The sequence below is a fragment of the Falco punctatus genome, assembly GCF_963210335.1.
Source record: "Falco punctatus genome assembly, chromosome: 5".
In the NCBI taxonomy this organism is placed as follows: domain Eukaryota; kingdom Metazoa; phylum Chordata; class Aves; order Falconiformes; family Falconidae; genus Falco; species Falco punctatus.
Genome location: NC_137584.1, coordinates 4,962,494 through 4,983,329, shown reverse-complemented (window position 1 = coordinate 4,983,329; position 20,836 = coordinate 4,962,494). Strand labels below are relative to the sequence as shown.

Below are 20,836 nucleotides of genomic sequence, written 5' to 3'. Positions count from 1 at the left end.
ACCAATACTCCTCTTTCCCAACCACACCAGAACTTGTTTAAGTGAATAAACTATATAATACGGTGTATTAAATACACAGTGCACTAAATACACTGTAATTACTCTATAAAAACAAGGAATACTTCACAGCAAGGCATCTCACAACAAGCCCTACTATTATACTTTGTGTAGTGTACGAGAGGCAGAAACAGGGTCTCCGAGATACAATTTAGGAAAACACGAGGCTGCACTCCAAGGATCAGAACTAAATCAGAAGACAAAGGAGCTGGATAAGAAGTAGGCTCAGGAGATTGGCCAGATAACATCCGATGCAGCTCACGGATGCTCTACCACAGTTTCCAAGGGGCTGACAATGCCAGCGCTTCCAGAATTGACCGTGACCACATGCTGGCGTGGCACAGCGTGTAACATCACTGGCAGCCTTATGCTGGGGTGGCAGAGAGCGCAGCTCGGCAAACACTGTAACGTTTCAAATCCAGAGATGCTTCTGCTGGGCTGTGGAAGGAACTGAATGTCAAAGACTTTTCTACTGTGCTTCATGAGGTAACCAGGCAATTACAATTACTAACTGGTAGGCTGAAACCCTGTATAAATAACCTGGCTTCCTGCAGGCATCATATTTTTAAAACAAAACCTGCCAAATGCTGCATTTGTTCCAATTTTCCTTCCCCTCCTCCCCTGCCTGGCCTTTTAATTTCCGGTATTTGGACACGCACTTTTTCTGTGTTCACCTCGTTTTCGTTCTTGCACAGCTACTAACAGATCTGAGGATTACAGTGGCTTTTGTTCCACTGCTTTGCGTTCACTTTTCATCAACGATGTCCACTCAGCTCAGCAAAGCACGTTTGCAAGGAGAACTTGCCAGTGCTGAGCTGGCAAAGCTGTTCCCCTCCTGTCCTCCATGAGGAGCAGTTAACTCCTCCCGCAGTGGTCCAAGAGGTTAACTGGGCTCCATAAATCCCACCAGAAAATCGGAGGCATTTGCCTTCTTGCTGAGATTTCATGTCTGCTGTGAGCAAAGGTAAATGGCTCTTTCAGTCCCTGAAGAAGCACAGGCTCAGCAGCAGCACCCCACAGCAAAGTGGTTGAAGTCAGGGAAGGACAGGCAATGGCATCCCAGCGCAGCCACAACCCTGCCAGGCCCCGGTCTATCCCAAAGGAACTGGCCTCCCCCTTTCCACTTCACACGCAAGATTTTTAAGACCTACCCAGAAAGTGAGGGGTAGAAAATGCCATCTACTCTAGGAGCCCTGCAAATACCCTCCACACAGAAAAATGATGGCATTTCCAGCTTGACATGTGACTTCCTGGGAGGGTGGAAGTCAGGACTTTACAGCTATTTGTGTGTGTGTGTCTACATATGCTCACGTGCACCCACGCATGCTAGTGTGAGAAAGAGACTAGAGAACATGAACGTGTGTGAAAGGGACTGAATTAGCCCCATCTGCTCCAAAAAGATCATTTTCTCCTTGGTTTTCTATTACTGTTGTATCATTGCCACACTAGAGTGCTTCTAAAAGGCTACAGCTCTGGCAGCCAGCATCATTACATCTGCTCAGATTATTAACAGTATAAATAAACTCTCAGAGACACTACTAAGAAAATACTAACTACAATTATCACTGTCTGATAAAATAATGAACAGTGAGGTGTTATTCTGCTGCCTCAGTCACCAGTGTGCATTTATGTGTGCCGTGAGTAATGAAAACCAGTTTATTTGCATACTGAATCATCCTGGAATTGGTTCTTACTATTTTATTTTATTTGTTTTTCTGAAGATCAAGCAGCACAGGCTGAAGCTCTGTGTTTGCAGAATTCAGTGTACCCTGCCTCCTTTCCTGCCGTATATAATCCCATTAATTCCAAGTGAACAGAAAGCCATGCCCGTAGCCATGCACATGTCTGTTGGAGGAGGGAGACGGGGCAACGTGCAAACTACCAGCATCAACTCTAAAACCTTGTGATGGACTTTTATTCTTGGGCCTTGTTGCTTTTTTTCCCCTAGACGAGGAGCAAGGGCTCACACGGTGTCAATGCCATGTTCGCTGTGTAGATCCTCCTCACTGTTGCTCCTCTGCCGGCCTGCACTGCTTTGGCTTTGTGAACTCGTTCTTCCTCACATGCCCCAGCGATACTCCTGAGTTCTGTCCTTTCTTGACAGCAGTGGGGAGCCTGGGCTTAGTTTCTAATAAGAGTTATTCGTTCCCTGCAAGCCCTGGGGAAAAAAGTTCTTAATTGCTTGGAGAGCGGGAGATGGGAGCAGGAGCCTCTCACCCCACGTCCCCAAGCTGGGCTCCAGCCCTGGTGCCCGAGCAGCACTCTCCTCAGCGGTCATCTTCTCTTCTCCATTGTCTGTTCGTTAGCGTTGCTCATTAAAATGAGGAGAAATCAGCTACTTGGGCCTGAAACCACCCGCTGCAGGGCAGACATGACTCCGAAGCTCTAGTCCAGGCCACCTGTTCTCACGGCCCCGATGCGGGAGAGGCTGCCCTCCTCTGAGCTGGACTCAGCCCCGGAACATCTTCAAGGTCTTCCCAGGGAGGTGTCCAGTAAAGCCCCTGCCTTGCTCAGCTCTTCCCTACCAGGCCTGGCTGCTGTGGGGAGGGACAGAGGCGAAGGCCCGGGGCCGGCCGCTGGCGGGGGTTGGCACAGGCGGCACCAGCCTCTGTGGGCAGCCCACGCTGCCCCGCGCCGCGGGTGTGAAAGCTGCACGTTCTCCGTCAGGGCCAGGGCCGGTGGGGAAGCTGACGACTCGTGCAGACGGCAGCGCGGCACAGCTAGCAGGAGGCACGCTGCCGCGCTCAGCACGTGAGCTGGGCTGTGCCCACCTGAGCAAGGCAAGGGGCTTGCCCAGGGCGAGCGTGCCTGTTGGGCTCTGGGGAGAGGGCCCTGTAGGTATGAAGGAAAATCAGGACGATGACAGACAGGGGCAGCAGCGACGAAATGCAGCCAGAAAGGAAGGCAAAAACGCAACGCTGAGTGAGAGAAAAGGGAAGAGGGCATTTTCTAAAATAGCTTCCCTCAATCTACGCCAGAAAAACCCTACGCTGCCCACCTTTAGTGTCTGCAACCCACTGCCCTTTTTCTGTGCCCTCTTCCATCGTTTCTCCAACATCTCACGCTCCCTGCCTGGTCTCTTTTCCTCATCCACAAGCCTTTTGTTCCACCGAGCCCCACTTCTGCGCTTACTGCCAGCTCCGAGCAGCCAGCCATGGCGCGGCCACCTTTTGATTCGCACACCCCGAGGCTCTCACCCGCCTGGGTACGGCAGTGACAGAGGAAGAAAAGCGGGGTGCAGAGGCTGGAGGAAACACCCTTTTTGAGCATCCCCCTCTGCCAGCTGTGAGGGAAGGAGAGCTTGGAGGAGGCAATCTTCCCTCTCCGTACAAATCACTGCCAGGATGAACCTCCGCCCCTGGGAGTGGAAGAGTCGAGCCACAGCCATCCTCGCTATTTTCCTTCCAGCATCCTCCCTCTCCTCATTCTCAGCAGTTGGCCTCTTCTGGCCACCGAAGCAGGTTAGATGTGGCTTGCCCTGAATAAGTGACCTACATTAATTTTTCCTCTTTAATTAAACAGTTCTCCTGTGAAACAATTTACGAAAACTTCTTTGCTACGGAAAAGAAAACAATGTATTGTTCCACACATGTTTACAAAGACAAAAATGCTCTCTCCAAATGAATTTTGTACTCCAAAAGCCTCTATGAAAGGCAAAACACAGAGAATAGTAAAGGATTCGCTGAAGAACTGAAGTTCATTTTAAACCAGTGTACCATGTACAAATGCTGTCTTACAAATAGGATTATTTAATTTAAACCTTAGATCTGTCAAGTTCCATTACTTCAAATGGAGCTTGTCGTTTCTTGACTTCATTATAAATCAGGATTATATTACAATTTACGTTAAGTAAAGTCACTGCTTTGATAGGAGGCAGTGAAGAAAAATTACACAGCAGTCAGTAAATACAGCAAAGTCATTGCATTGTTCTTGAAAGGCAAAGAGTCATCTTGCTAAATGAGGGTCCGAGCTGTCCTGTACCAAGACTGTTCCTAATAAATAAAAGACCTCTGGGAAAAGTGCTGAGCATACGCTGGATCTATTTTCAGCTTGCATCAGCAGCTGCTGCCCCTGGGATCGCATCTTTGCTCATATCCTACACCATATGTAATCACTCCAGTGCTGCAACCAGTAAGATAATGAAAGAGCATGGCATAAATCTATACTTGAGTGGAATGCTAAATGAGAAAAATAATACAAAAAAGGGGGAAATAAACCACATTTTCAAGTCATTAGGAAGAAAGACTTTGACATATGAAGTGTTGCAACCATTAATAGCACTTATCATATAGAGTGGAGACAAAGAGACAAATTAATCAAACTGACAGAACTGGGACATTTTATGCTAATGCAGGCTCCTGGGTTTTCGTCTGTATTCCGCTGTGTCTAGAAAAGTGATACCATTACAGGGCAGGAAATTGCATGAATAACATGCAACAGATCATAAAAATTCACACACCAAGTGCAGAAACACTGCCAAAAGCACTGTAAAAACAAGGCTAGAGACCTCAACAGAGGAACTACCAACAGCTAATGAATGCAAATAAGTACAGGAATATTTCCCATCCATGCATAACAATGAGACATAGGCTGTGACTCCGCAGTCTCCAGTAGTGTAGGTAAAATAAAGCCTGGAGAGTGAACATGCAGACAGCTGGGGGGAACTGCTGGCCAAGCCAGGGTCTGAATTTGTTTGCAGTATTGCAGCCAGCAGTTTAAAGCCATTGGGGAACTGGCATAGCCAAGTGTCACCTCTGTCTAAACGTAGCGCTATGTTAGATTTAATTTAATGTTTCAGGTAGAAGAGAGAGGGGAGGAGGATTCAAGAGGAAATAAAACAGAGCCACAAAACAGCACATAATCACACGAAACAAAAGTCCCCTCACCCCTGCATAAATCCACAGCACGCAGTACAAATCCTTGCAGATAAAGACTTTAAAAACATTATTAATTTGGGTAAAACAAAATGTGCTTGCTGTCCAAAGCCACATCCACGTTGTAAGGGGCAGGAAATGGCAAGAACTACATGAATGCTGAGCAGGGCATGGCATAACACAGGATATTGCCAAAGTTCCCTCATTTGCCATAAAGGCTTCTCACAGACCTTTAGAAAACCCTGGCAAAACAGAGCACTTGTAAAATGCAGAGAGCTCACCAGCCACATAAACACCAAGTGACAAATACGTCCACTCGATGGGCAGCTACGGCATTTCTCATTGCTCTCAGTTTTTTAAAAAAGTGATGCTTGCCCCTTGTAGAGTAGCTAAGGTACAAACCTAAGGCGGGGACTGACTCTTGGGGGTAAAAGGAGTAAAGCTGATACCTTTTGGAGCTGTGTCATTTCCAGCACGGCTCTCACCTTCCCCAGAATAGAACGATATGCAGCTGATAGGATTGAGCAAGAGCATTTACGTGCCAGTACTGCAAGAGTAAAGAGGGTGAGGAAATGCCAGCCTGCCCAGGGGTGGCTGCTTTCCTGCAGAGCAAGTAAGGTTTAAGTCCTTCCTGCATTTGGTGCTGGAGGACCCCACGTTCAGAGGCGGCAGGGCAGAAGCTATTTTACCCCAGCAGAGATGGACACAGAACAATACAGAGCTCAGCTCTCCGTCCACTCTCCAGCAGACTGCTGTGAATGTTTTACAGAGTTTTAGCCATGTGAACAGGGTTTACCTCCAAGCCTCAAAACCTCCTTCTGTTCCTTTGATCACTACTAGAGTCTCAACAGGGTGCTTGCCATGGCACCAAAAAATGGCGCGCACACACAAAAGCAAGCTCGTCCAAAAGCTTTCCAAAGACAAAGATGGTGTAACCTTTATTCTAAGGGGAGAAATTAGAAACAGGCATTCATTAACTCTTGTGAATATACATCCATCTGACAGAAGGACAAGGGTTGCAAGGTGCAAATGGAACAACTTTCTCCTCTCCCTTAAATTAAAAAAAAAAAGCACAGACGATTAGTACAAAAAGGCCTCATGAAATCCTTAGCTTTAAGAAGTTTTAATACCAGGAGGGATACAATTTGGTCAAATAGTTATAGCGATGTTGATTTTTTTCCGCTCTTTACAATAGCAAAGACATCTTTGAAGTCTCAAGAACACATATGACATCTGACCCTTTCTTTTCCTTTACCTGCAATCAGAGCGGTTTGGGAAAAGAAAAGCCTAGTTAAGAGTAAAACATCCATTCCTGAAAGAGAATATTTCGATAGGTCTTTAATACCACCTTATCGTTCAACTAAGAAGTAGAAAGCACAGTGACAAGAAATGACCATGAATTCTCACACCCCTTTAGCTATGCAATTCCTCTTCAGAAAACCAGTTTCAGAACCGGAACGTAACCTCACCAAATAATTTGGATTAAAACTCTATCTGAGAACTAAGATGAGAGTGCAAGAGCAGATGATGAAAACAGTCTGGGTCCCCAAGGCTAGGATTGACTTGAAACCCTCTGAGCTTGCTGTGAAGAGCAGCTTATGGTCTGCAGCGCTGATCTGCTCTACAGAGCTGCTTAGAGGAGGACCAGCACAGCAGTCCTGACAGTGGCTCCTGCTCGGGTCACCTCAGCTGTGCACCACCAGCTGAACACAGGCCAGAATGTGATCAAATGCTTGTCTTTAACAATTTACCTCCCTACACCCTCTCAACTGAGTTTTCCAATTGGAAAGTTCACGCATGACGGTGAAATAAATCCCATAGGAGGATTAGGCTCATCTTTGAAAAGGAAGCATAAACCAAGCTCAGGGTAGCTCTCGCTGTGTGTTTTTCTTAGTCATCCAATTGCAAGATATGTTAAAGACATGGAAAGAGGAAAAAGTTATTGATTTAAAGGTTTCTGCCACTACTAAAAGCAACTCCTTCTGCTTTCTGAATGCTATGACGACTTTGTAAATGTGAGGAAGTTTACTTGTGGAATGCTCCAATGCGTATATATGTATCTCATGGACACCTCTTCATCCTTCACTTCCTTGCACAATGGTGTAGGTATTACTTGTTCTCAATGGCTACTGCTTATATAAACTGGATATGACAAGGATAAATGGCTCTTACAGGCAGCTCTCTATTTTTTGTGCTTTGCATTTGACAAATTAATTAAGACATATAAAACATAGCCTTGGTTTGATGTGTCCAGTCTCCTGAAAACTAACAAGTTCAAGGTAGACAGAAACTGCTTGATCTGACTTGTATGTCCACACAGAAATGCCATATGCAGAAAGCCATCCATAGGGGAACATGGAAATCTGCAGCCAGATAAAAATAAGGTTAAAACCAGTTCAATTCGACAGGCAGATGGTATGGATGGAGGCCTGTCCTCCTCAAGTCCAGCTTCCCCTTCCGGAAGCAGAAATGAGCACTACTCCTCTGTGGAAAGCAAAAGGGAAGTTGTCAGGACTTGTCTTTCCCCAGCTTTTTCCTGTCTTGAAAGGTTACTGGCTCCAACCCTGCCCTTTAAAAGAAACAGGAAATACCTTGAGCTTATTCTGCTTTTACTTGACCAAGAATCACCTCCCAGGGAAATTTTCTCTGAAGGGTGTCTGTGTATCTGGGGAGAGAGGTGGCTAGGCATGTTGTACTACTGCTGTGTGGTCAGCGATGGAAAGATACTTTGCTTTCGGAGTTAAGACTGGTGTCTGACTAGCTGCAGGCCCTTGAAATAAGGGGACCACAGGTCTGAATTTCAAAAGTAAGCAAAACCCCAACACATTTCCCACGGGCAAAAGCTTTACACAGCCAAAACTGTAGCCTCAGCCTCCTAGCTGACAGACTGACAAAAATCCCAGACCACTTAATCAAGTGTTTTTTTCCTGAAACTGAGAACTGTACTGGTAAACTTTGCAAAGCCTTTTTTTTTTTTTTTTTTTTCTTTACATGTACTCTTTTTACCTTGAAACACCACAGACTGCATCCACACCCAGTCTGGGAACAAAAAGTAAGAGGTATATGCACAGACCAGGGATTTTGGTCCTATCACAATTCAAAGCAAACAAATTTCAAGTAGAGTATCACCAAGTGTTTGATGCACAATCCACTGGTTGCCTGCAACTCTTTAAACTGTTAGCACTGTTCAGGTGTCTCTCTGGGTCAATTGATTTATTTGAATGGTCTCCTTTCTATTTTACTACCTGCCATAAACCCACCCCAGCCCCGGCTTCAGGAAATATGTCTGATGCCGCAGGCGCAGAAGGCAGCACTGAATACAACGCTGCCCCTGAATCCATGCTGGGTCACACACGCCAAATCCTTCTGCAGTCCTTACAGTAAGTCTGTACACTTCCATTTCTCTAAAGTGTTGTTCTGAAATGATGAGCAGCTGCTGCAGGGAATGAAGTGGACCAGGTGGAATATATACTCAACTAAATATGGTTGCTTCAACACCAAAACCAAGATGCCTGTTTTTGATGTCCTGAAAACAAACCCACATCTCCCATCTGCCAAGACTGATCAGCTTTCTGCAGAAGAGATCAAGTCTTGCTAGGTACCTGCTCATCTACTGTTTGGGATAAATGGGATGCCTAAAAGCTACAATAATACAGGAAAAAGATTTTACATCTTGCTGTAAGTATCAAAAATATTTTTTTAATTAAGAATTTATTTTTGAACCTGGCTCTGCGACAGCTCCATCATTTAAACAAAAATTTCTAAATAAGCATCCTCAAAGTGTCCCAGTCCCCTGGTAAGGGACTGGAAGCCTGTACTGATTCACAAACTCTTTCTGATTTGCTCCATGCCTCCAAGTGTACTTTCCTCTTGCCTGTGGTAGTCTCAGCAGCTGTTATTGACAGCAGTGCACAGGACCTCAGGGGTGATGCGGGAAGAACAGGTAGAGGACACAGAGTAGAGCCCATCAGTCAGATAATGCTGCGAGAGGCTCCAACCTACTCCAATCAACTTGAGAAATGCTGCAACTAGTTGGAAAACCCCCTCAATGCCTCCTGCATGCTTAAAAGATAGAGGGAAGAAAATGAGACTGAAACTCTGCTGAGGAGTGGTAAGCTGGGAGCTCTGGGTTCAGATACATGGGCTGCTCTGGGACCAGCAGCTATGCCAGCTGTGGGTGAGTCTGTTCACCTCCCTGTAAGGTAATGTGAACCAGAGCATTTAGATATGTAAACGCAGCTGAGTCGTTCACACAAGGTGATTTAATCATCACTGACCTGGTGCACAGACCTGCACTGCAATTCCCCTCTGATGCATCAGCTTCCACCCCAGCATTTGCGGAGTGGTGATGACAATATTTTATTTGTTCACAAGAGACCTCAAAAACCTACTGCTGAAGGTTTTATGTTACTATTACACAACTTCAGAGCTGATACCTCCCAATTCCAGCTGTTTGGTGACACCTTGTTTATGTATTTGCTTTACTGAAAGTGCTAGTCCTCTGATTCTCTGCCATTCTCAGCTCAGCTATGGCTATTTTAACTGTGGACCCCCAGCTAGCAGCAGTCCTTGCAAGTCACGGCAAGAAAATCCCAGTGCCATTTCAATTACCCATTAATCTCTTCTTCTGCACAAAGTCTTCTAAAGCCTCTATCACTGACTCTTCAGAGACCCAAAACATGCGTCATGCAAACTTTAAGCAAAAAAAATAATCCCAAAACCAAAACAAAACCACCTCACCCTCCACCCCCCACCCCCCGAAATACAAAACAAAAATTAAGAAAAGATTTCAACTACTTCTGGGTGTGGGAAACAGTCACACTTAACCACACACTTTGATGCCATCCTCTCTTTACAAGGTCAGATCAAGCAAAGTGAAGGACAGAAAGGTTTATTAGCAAATCTGATTTATGTTATCTTAGGATCTTAAATTTCACTCAACTACATCTGTACCGAGCACCAAACTTCTTCAAGGGGTGTCTAAAGCTCATCCCTTTCCAAGGCCATTTGCCTTACAGTTATGAAACAATATGCAGTCATACACATCACTGAGCAGTTTGTTGCTAAAAACACATGCCAAATTTTTCAGTCGATTTTAATCTGGCTTCAAAACAACTGCCAGTAGCTCTCATGATATCTTTCTCCACTAAATTAAAACACGCTTCCTAGAGATATGCCTGATACTTTCTTTTCATTTAAGTATTTAAACAACCACACAAACCTCCTCTCAAGCTCCTTGGCTAGATGGATCTGTAGTTTGGCTGTTCCTATTTATTTTATTAAAGTAAATAAAGTGCCAAAGGACACAGCTTTTAGTAGTGTTAGACTGCACTGGGACTCAGAGGTGTTTGCTGGCAGTCTCCCACCAAAGTGGGACAGATGAAAATTCAGCATGGCACAGAAGTCCTGGAATAAACCAGCTCTTTCTCCCTTCAGAGCCTGCATCGAACATGTAACAGAAAGTATGTCTACTCGTTCCTCTAAAAAACTCAACAGCCTGTCCATAAAATTCACAAAGAGCATCTCATTCCCAAATCCTAGTACAATTCAATTCCCTTCTGTTCACCTAAACCCTGTATTTCACTTCCAAATCAAACCATACTTCTTAATGTTTGTTGCCTGCTGCAATGCATCATTTGAATACATGCCATATTCCAGCCCATAACATGCTCAATTTAACTGGTAGCTGAGAAAAACAGTTTGACATTATTCACCAGGGAATCCTTGTCAAAAAGTGCTCTACGGAGATAAAACCTTATCTTCTTTGGGTCTTAGGTACACTAACAAAGCTTGGTACTGGGATCAGGAAGTACCTTACAGGTTGTGGTCTCTGATGTGGTGAAGCTGAGGGGGGTGTTATCTGGGCCTTATCTGTCTGTTTATTCAAATGGCAAATGCTCAGCCTGTATTTCTGGACTGTTAAACGAGCAGATACTTAGTTTGCTGGAACTGAAGAAATTCAAAGCTTTTTTAGAGGGAGAAAAACCAAAAGTAAGAGAATCAAAGGTGGAGGGAGAGGAGAGGGGGAGATCTTTCAGTCTGCAGGGCCAGAGTACTCACAGCATTTTTATTTATGCCTGCAAATATATTTGAATATAGCAAATAACCCCATCCCAGATTAAAAAAACCCCACACAACAAAATACACCTCCTGTTACACATGCTTATTGCTTCTGCTCATGCCCTTAGCATAGTCTACCTCTAGGACTTACTCTTTGGGACACCTTTTACATTTTAGATTATGTTTGTCATGTTTGAGCAAGAAAGTTTTCACACTGCAAAATACCTTTTCAACAGCAAGTGCAATCACAGTCAATCAGCCCAATTTAGCACTAGCGGCAAGCAGGAGTCTAACAAAGGCAATGAAATTGAGTCCACTTATCATGGTGGTGAATTTAATTCTGTGCATTCATCTCCATATCCCCTTCAACAGTACATTTTTATATGCTGACTTGAATAAATAAATAAATAAATACTACAGCTACTGCCAAAGGGAGGGAACAGAGTTATTGCAAGATTGTATGTCTGCATGACTTTTGTTTTGCTTTTTTAAGCCTAGCCCTCCCCACAACACAACAGAGATGTATTTCGCTTTTCTCCACTGGAAAAGATCAGAGAAGCATTATCAACAGCAAGACAGCCCACATCAGAAAATAATGGAAGGTATACCACGCAGAATGAAAAGTATGTGGCTAGTTTCTTCATCATACTTGAGGAATGAAAGATCAGGCACTGCCAGAAGCCTTTGCAGTGAGACATGGATGGAATGTCGTATCACATCTTGATGGACTCATTTCTATTTTATTGCTCACCTGCTAGAAACAAAATACGTTGCTTGTACCTTGTACCGTGCTATATAAGCAACACATATAAACCAATGTCCATTTTGCCTCATGGTTTCCACTGAATTAGTATTGTGTCATGTAAGGCCTAAAAAAGTACCTAAATGCTCAGTTTTGCTCTCACTGCAGACCTGCACCCTGCAGTCATCCTTCTGCGTGGTCAGTGTCAGCAATGTGAATCAGCACGAAAAATAACACATTCCCTAGGAGGAATTTAGGAAACAAAAGACCCAACTTCCATCCATATGGACTCACTGAAGTGGCATTGCTGAAGTAAGTCTGAAGCGTAAATGATTTTGAAGCCTGACTTTGTTAGAAGCCTGGTGGGATTCAACCTCTTACCATCACAAAAAGTTCTGTGGATGAAGGGGGTGGTGGCTTTCTGGAAGGCTTTCAGGTCACTGCCACCTCCTGAGTCAAAGCAGAAATAATTCTGGCCAGTACTGCAATCTGTGAGGAACATCAACGGCCGATAACGGTCATGTAAAGAGAAAACCACATTAATGCTTCCCATTCTCTAAGAACTAACTGTAGTTACTCCTAATACATCTCTGGAGTGCCAAATAAGAAGTGCCTTTCCTTGTTCCCTACTGTGTAAGAACATCCCTCCAGCTGGAAAAGAAACTTCTAAGCAGATATTTTCTTCCTTCCCTCTTGCTCCTCCTTCCCACATTTATCACCTCTTCCACTCCACGCTCTTGTGCAGAGCACTCCCAGCTCAGTCCCTGCATTCCTTCAAGATACTATATTCAAACATATACACGGCATGCAGAAAGGAAAGAGACAAAGTAAGATAATATTGTTTATTTCTAGAGACGCAAAAAGGCATACTAATTGCCTTTAGCCAGCAGTAATATGTAATAGTTGACCTTCTGCATCCTGCCTTTGATTTTCTCCTCATCGCAATCATCTTTCATTGGCTAATTCCCAGAATTTCTCCCTCAGGCTGGTGGGTTGGCATGGATGGTTAGCAGCTGCCAGTATCTCTCCTCCCTGTCAGCTACGCGCCATACTAATGTTAGATGCCTGCCTCAGTCCCACCCAGGGTGCTGCATACCTGCGCTTTCCAACATACTCGGCTTCTGCCAGCCTCGAATCCGAACTGAGGTCCTGTCCTGCCTTTCCCCTTGCAAAGATTAAGCGGGTGAGGGAGTTAACCCATGTCAACCGAAGAAGCAGATGACAGATTTCACGGGGCTAGACCTCACGGGGAAACAGCAGGTTTCACAGCAGCCGTCAGGGAGCAGTAAAGCAGTGAGAACACGGAGAAATTCAGCCTGTGGTGTGTGCTAACATCTACTTTGAACATCATTCTCTTAACAGCAAAGAAAAGAGCTGTGCAGATAAACAAACAGAAAAGTTCCCCGAGCACATCCCACCCCATCTTCCTAAAAGAGATGCTGCTTCCCTTTGCCCCTTGGGAGATTTGTAAGCCACAGACAACTCTGTTTAATCCTTTTGGAATGCAACATTTCCAGCAGATAGTTCACTGCACTAAAAAAAAGTCACCAGTAACAATCTTTGAGACAGATCCAAGAAATTGGAGGGTTATAGGTAAAACTAACCAACCCACTTGAGAAGCAAGCTGGTTTTATAACAGAAAGGACAGTATCAGACCAGTGGTAGAGAAAGCTTGTTCTGTTACTTCAGAAGACCTGTGTTTAACCTCAGCAGAGAGAAAGGCATTTGGTGCTCTCACAGCTGGAATGACCAGGTGAAGGTTTTTTCAAATGTACACCCCAAAATCAAAAAAATGAAAGCAAGGTCAGGTATCTCATTTCTAACTTGTAGGAACCTAGTGCAACTGAGGGGTTTTATTTGCTGTTGCTGTCTCTGTCTTTTCACCATTTAAATGGAACCTCAGCTTTCAGGAAACCAAGTGAATAAAAAAGCGTTTGCACAGACCATCGTCTGCCCGATGCCCAGCTTCCAGCTTGCCTACATAGACTCGCTGTGCGCTTCTGTTAGCAAAGCCAGGCAGGTAATAATAGCGAATAAAAAGCCTGTTCGACGAAGCACTGGCTCCTTCTCAAGTAAAGCAGAGTACCACTACAGCATGAATGACTCAATCATCTACTTGAGAGCTATTACTTGCAGCGATGAAGCAATGTTAATTGGATAATGGCCTGCTGCCAGCTAATATTGGCATGACCTACAATACCCCTGGCTGACAGCCGTGTCTCTCTCTCTATCACACCTTTTTTTGTAATCGGGATGGGAAGTGGAAACCATTAAAAAAGCCTCATAAGTGCCATTTAACTTCTTATCATGAATTAAAAGCTTAATTAAGTGCCTTGTTAAAGGAAGGAAGACTGGTTTTCGTGATTAAATAAAACAAAACAACAGTTAGGGGTACGGAGTGAATGACTAACTTTACAGATTTAAACTTATTTCTTGGAAAATACTAATTCTGGGTTGCATTTAACAGCACCTGCTAGAAGAAGACTGCATAACTGTTGAAAAATACCCTGGGTGACAAGCAGGCAAGGTTCTAGTTGTTTACCAAAAACTGCAAATGAAGAGAAAAGCATAGAAGTTAAGAGCTAACAGGGTCCTTTTTAATTAGCTGTAGGCAGCTGACACACTCCGTCTAACTCTGCTCTGAGGGCTGATAGTTCACACACCACGGCTACATCTCAGCCCTTGTTATTACATGGCTGTTTTTCCAAGCACTTATCTACACACTAAAATACACTGCTTTAACAAAAGGTGTAGTATAAAATCAAATTACAGAGGCTTGCACAGAATACTTTATGGACCCTTTTCAATCAGTACAGAATTGGCTCCGTACTGACTTGGTTTAAGTTGATTAGGGAAAGGTTTGAACTGAGCCACATTGAATCACGCTTGAACTGACCTGAAACGTCTAACACAAAGTTTTGCAGCAGTTTAAAAACCTGTAAATTCAACTAATCCCAATCCTGTGTGTGCACAACGTCTCCCTACTGAAATAACTGGTGTATCATAAAGACTGCTCTCACTTGTAATTGGACATAAACGTAAAATAATGTAAAAAACATCTGTTCACTGTTTAGCTAGACAATAGCTAACAATGTCTGGATGCCAGACTAACAAAAAGACCCTGATGTGCTATGAAGTAAACAAAAAAAGCACCTGCAATTTGAGAGTTCACAAGCAGATGTATTGCTTTGAATAATCAAAAATAAGTTCTTTAGTTTTGATGTTAAGCTCCCTCAGACCAACATTACATGAGTGTAAATGCTTTATATATCAAGCTTTATCCAGCTCCATCACCAAACCTTTGAGTAATAATAATAATAATAATAATAATAATAATAATAATGATGCCCTTTCTCCACAATTGCATACTTTACCAGTTTTCAAACCACACCAGAACTTAAAACGCAATGCTTGTACAGCTGACTTGAAAATAGGTTTGCTAATTTATAAGTGATCGTCACCTTCGGAAAAGTTTTGAACTGTGAAGACTGTATTTAAAAATTATTTTCAAACTCTGTTTTTCTATAACAACTACATGCCAACATAAATTGTCTCTAAGCCTGAAAAAAGTACTGACTCAGGACATTAACTTTCAACTTCTGTTTGAAATTTTTCCACCAAAGGAATAGCTCTCTACATGACAGTCAGTTTTCACAAATACTTTCAGAAATAACTCATGGGCTGCCAGAGCTCTGCAGACCACGGACTAAAAACAATAGCCTTGGGAAAAGCCATCAGCTTATGAACTGATAAAGATCCTGCTGCCTTCTTTTAATGCAATATAATTAAGATTGTGTTTCCCCAGCTCTATCCGCTCTTAAAAACCAGGAGTGTTTCAGTTCCTTTTGTGGGGTGCTCCGACACTGTTCTTTGTTGGAGGCACTTCCCATATCTACACACAGGCACCTACCAAAGCGCCCAGCACTCTCAAGCAGAGCAACACCAGAAGCAGAGATGTGCACCTTAACCAAGGTGTGACTGAGAGATAACGAAGTGCATCAGGCAGCTCTCTTTACCCCAAGTGACCAACATTTGTGAGGAAATTATTTAACTGACTGTGTCACATACGGCTATTCAAATAAAGTAGCCACTGAGCCAATTAGATTCAATGCAGTTAACACCAATAACGCTGCATGTGGAAAATACCTGTACAAGTAAGCACTGGCTGACTAGGTATCTTTTTTTTAATAGCCTAAGAGAGTACTTTTCCAGGATGAGAAAGTTAAAGCCCTGGCACTCTCCAACTAATAAAAGCATGTGGCAAAGTAAAAGTGGTGGTCTTACGTGAAGTGTGACAATTTCAGAGTACCGGGAAAAAACCTGAGAACAAGATGCACTGCTTCTGAAAATCTGTGGACTTCAACGGAGCTGTAACAGCTGCCAGTGTAATCTTCAGACACTAAAACTTTTTGATCTCTCACTGAAATATATTCTAAAACTCCAATACTTCCTTTATCCAAAGGGGACTCACTTAAATGGAAATCATTTATGGTTGAACCGGAGAACTTTTTTTTTATGCAGTATCTCATATAAAACATACAGAAAGACAAACCTTTGTGGTTTAAATCATCGTGTCATATGAACATAGGGCTGGGTCACAAAGAGCAAGACACCTCGTGACCCGCTCCCCACCCCAGCCCTGTGCTTCTCCCACTGACCTGCAGCTCAGCACCTCACCACTGCTGTGATTAGAAATCTGCTAATTTCCAGTCTACTTTGACTAAAAGCCAGTTGAAACCAATCAATGCTTGTGTCAACAGTCTTTTAGTATTAAAGAGAAATAACTCCTCTCAGCTGTTTCGTCTCCTCTGCCTACACGGAGCTGTCGCATGTCTCAGCTGTCACACCAGCAGCACGAACCTGCCATGGTCTTGCTTTCTCCTCCTTTAGGCCAGGCTCCTACTTCCAAACACCTGTTAACTCTTGTACACGCTTATTTGAATTTCAGTTATTTTTCATCTAACAGGACCCCAATCATACATGGAGGTCTCTCACCAAGGCTTTGCAGAAGAGTGCTGATACCCTCCTGCCTCTTTGCACCTGTACAGCCCTGGGCATGTTTTGTCACCTCTTTGCTCCTGCACTTGCTCTGCAGTGTGACAGATACGCGACACTGACTGAGACTCAGTTCTTCCACTGGAAATTATCAGTGGACACTGCAGAATCATAGTGTGCATCCTACTGTGTCCTCTGCAATATCTCTAAACTCCTATGCAAAATGTCTCGGGGTGAAATTTCTTCATGAGTAATATTCAGTGTCAAGGCTCACGAAGACACACCCAGTGACCTACTTCTAATGTTCTCCCACTTGTGTGGTGACAACATCATGATGCTGCTGAAGTCTCTGGAGATCTAAACCAGAGGGGAAAAACCAGTGTGTGACACTTTGGGATGCATCAACATTTGAAAACACACCATGCTTTCTCATGGGTGTTAAGCAAATGATGGTGAAAACCCCTGTATAGGCCAGAGCACCTTCCCACTGAGGACTGCTGTCCTGTCTGTGGGTGCATCGCCACCCTTCTTGTGCCATCCTTTCCAGCTGGAGATGCCGGGTAGGCAGTGCTGAGGCAGTGGGTGATGGCAGCCCTGGCCAGCAGGCACACGTCTCCGCTGTGTGTGCAGCAAAGCCACCAGTGTGCCCTACAGTAGCTGCGCTGTCATGGCTGTACGGCTGTGAGGAAATTACAGTGGGGGTGGAAGCCAGCCAGTGAGATTTTGTGGTAAAATAAAGTAAACTTTCCAGTGAGGTATGTATTTTCTACATCCCTTGGCTTCCTGCTGTGGGAGCCATGCCACATGAGAAACCCCATGCTTTTTGACAGACTGTGTTCATGGTTTCTTGGTGGAAAACACACAGCCTGAAGCAGTAAAATCCCAAACTCGTTCTGAGGGGAGGTGAGAGGAAGCAAGGCTGAATGAGGTGCCGAGTGCGGAAAGGGGAGGATGAGGATATGAGCTGCTGGAGAGGGGTGGACAGCAATGAGACTCCCAACAATGTGACAGCTCAAATGATTTTTCATCAATAACCTGCTGTCTAACCCCTTTCAAATTTCCTGTCTGGACGAGCAGAAGAACAGGGTGCTGATAATGCCCTGAACGATGCTATGGTAACTAAGCATTTGGGTACAACTCCCTCAGCAGCAGTGACAAAGGTGAGCTGAAGCATCTTAAAGCTTTGCCACCATAACCACTAGCAGTTACTGCTGGTGAGGAAGGCTGGCGTGAACATGTCCACCCTGCAGCAATTTGCAACCCACCCAAACCCAAAAACTACACCCAGAGCCATGCCGGGGCAGGCACTGACACCCGTGCCATGCTCCGCTTGGCCACCTTAGCAGACTGTGGAGGGATGGAGAGGGCTCGTGTTTATGGTGAGGGTATGGTGACATACTGTACCTCTTCCGGCAGGCTGACCACCAGGTCATTTTCCGTCTGCCCTACCAAGGCCTGCAAGAAGTACTCGCTGCAGGCAGCCAGCACAGCCCGGTGGGCGCGGAACTCCTTCCCCTCCACGATCAGTGTCACGTCACAGAGAATGTCCTGCTTCCGCTGGTCATTTAAGCAGAGGAGAATATTGGTACAGTGCACCGTTGACTCATACACATACATGGGGGAGTCAGTCTTCTCATCCACAGACATGCCGTTCACACCCTGCAGGGGAGAAGGGAGGAAGAAAACACAAACAAGGCAGTGAGGAGCAACACAGCCACTGGGCAAATGTGGTGCGATGCGGTGGGATGCTGCCTGATGTCTGGATACCCTCGGACCATGGCCAAGAAGCTCATTAATTCTTTAACCCGAGCAAGTTGCCCGGGAAAGATATCAGGAAGGGTGTCTGTTGCCACTGGCTTTCACTCCACCACCTTTTGATTACCTACTCCCCCCGCCCCCAACAACTTCCCCCCTCAAAACCAAAATAGGGTTTAGATGGACTGCAAAGTGCTTTCCTTCAACCACCTACTATGCATCTGTGATTTTCCATTTAGTAGAGGCAGTAACATGGGGACATGGGAAATTTTAGAAGATTTTAGCAAAGAAACCAAGAGTGACTGTTGGGTCTTCTAATAGCGAAGAAAAGGGCTTTGTGCTTGCTTCTGTTATTGTCAGACTAAGGGAAAAAAACCTCAAACCCCCAGCCTATTCTCCAGCAGACTGGCAGCACTGGATGTCTACACTGAAGACCTCAGCTGAAGTGAAAGGCAAGGTGAAACCATACCCAACAAAGACAAGCCACTAACTACAGTGACTTCATTTCTCAATCAGAATTAGAGTGATTTTAAGCCTTAAGGGAGAGAGAAAGATGTTTACTGGCTTCAGAAGAAATGTGTTTCCAGATATGACCAAAGCTACACGCCTTCATCAGTGGTTTAATGCCATTTACAGAAAAGAGCAGTTTCTGAATTCCAGACCCACAGACCCAAGAAAATCCTCTGACCCTTGTGGAGGTCCAGCCCTGGGCAGAGGGCAGCACCTGGGTGCCTGCAGATAAGTCTCTCCCTCCTGACAGTAGAGCAGAGGTTGGAAGAATGTAAGACACCTGCTACAACTGCCTTGAGCTAGGAAGTTCTCTGCCTGACTTTCTGCAATTTCTGACAAACACAGAACTAACTGGCAACGCCTCTGAACACGGGGACTTGACTTGTGGTGGTGATGGTGGTGGGGATCAGCTTTCCCCAACATCCAACACTGCATGAACCCCTGTCACACTTTGAAGTAGCTCTTTTACCCAAAACTTTCTGCCCAACAGCAGACTGAATCCTCTTTGCATTATTTTCCCATTTCAGTTTCTCTGAGTAGGAAAGTGTAAAAGCCTGTGCTGTGTCTGAACACACTATGTACCCCAAAAGAAGCCGAACACTCTTGTTTTAGGGCTTACAGGGGAAAAAGGATTATTTGTATGTATTATTCTATCTGCTGCTGAAAGGAAAGTCATGCAAATGCACAGACTTCAAGTATTTTAAGTAATTATGTTTCCTTATTGTGAATAACAACCACCTCCTGAGAGGTAAGATTCAGAGGCGTAGAGGGCTACAGGCAACAGACAGCGGTATTTTGTTTAATACTGCTGCACCGTAAATGCGATCACTGCAGCAAACAGAAGCAAAATCCCTCCTGTGCTACCCTTTAATGTAGATCTTTGCAGCACTTTCCTTTGCTAGTACAATATACAGGTACACAAGTAGACACAACATGACTTCAAACTATTTCTCTTACCATGAGTTCAAACCAGGGTACCATTTTCCTACAGTGTCATTTCTCTAATACTCTAATACTAAACAAGAATGGACTTTGGAGGACCCACTTGTTACCTGTAAGTATTTATCTTCCCACCTTTATAGCAGTATTTTTAAGCCAGGGGCTATGATGACCATTTCTGCAAAACAGGTATTTTTGCCAACATTACAAAACTATAGTATTACTGGAAGTCTTAGTAAGATGCTTATGGCTTCTCTTCTACTGGAATTCTCAGTATTTACTGCTGACTCATGCTACACTTCTGAGTACCCAGCTGAAATGTCTACATGAACAGAAAAAAACAACCAACCAACCGACCCAGATTAGCCCTTCACTGACTTTACATCTAGAGAGAAGATACATAGCTGCTTATTGATCTGCATATGGGCAAGGGAGGCAGACACCGGGGTTTTTTATGCTATCGGTTAGATTTCTTTATCAGAAAAAAAAAAAATCTCGTAAATTGAGACTAACAAGAAGAATTGACAGCAATCATTTTATTAGCACTCTAGTAAGATAAAAGAGAAAATGATACTTAGCTCATCCCACTCACAGCTTTCTGTGTAACTCAATTCTGATGCTAACGATAGCATTATAATGATGTTCTAAGTGGTCACTCTTGCATGCTATGAAATGAATGAGTTTACAAGAACAATCTAGTGGGAAAACCTGAGAGCTGCAAATGACAATGCAAAGGGGAAAGTGTTAATTATTTTTTTTCTTTTTTTCCCAGGCATGTCTTATACCTGTAATGTCTCAGATGATGAAAAAACGTACAAGAAACCTGAAACCTGGCAGGTAATGAGCAGAATGTCAATTATATTTTCAGTGACTTTAAAAAAAAAACCAAACAAAAAATGCTGTT

At 44.2% G+C, this 20,836-nt stretch overlaps 1 protein-coding gene across 10 annotated transcripts in view; it reads right to left on the bottom strand.

The window, feature by feature from the left end:
* The window catches only part of BACH2 (BTB domain and CNC homolog 2), a 202,695-nt gene that overhangs the window by 29,859 nt on the left and 152,000 nt on the right, over positions 1-20,836 (bottom strand). For all 10 annotated transcript variants that reach the window (XM_080389329.1, XM_080389335.1, XM_080389328.1 and 7 more), the window contains one exon: positions 18,133-18,387. In XM_080389329.1, the coding sequence (XP_080245455.1) occupies positions 18,133-18,375 (243 nt within the window). In that variant the 5' untranslated portion in view covers positions 18,376-18,387. The remainder of the gene's footprint in view (positions 1-18,132; positions 18,388-20,836) is intronic.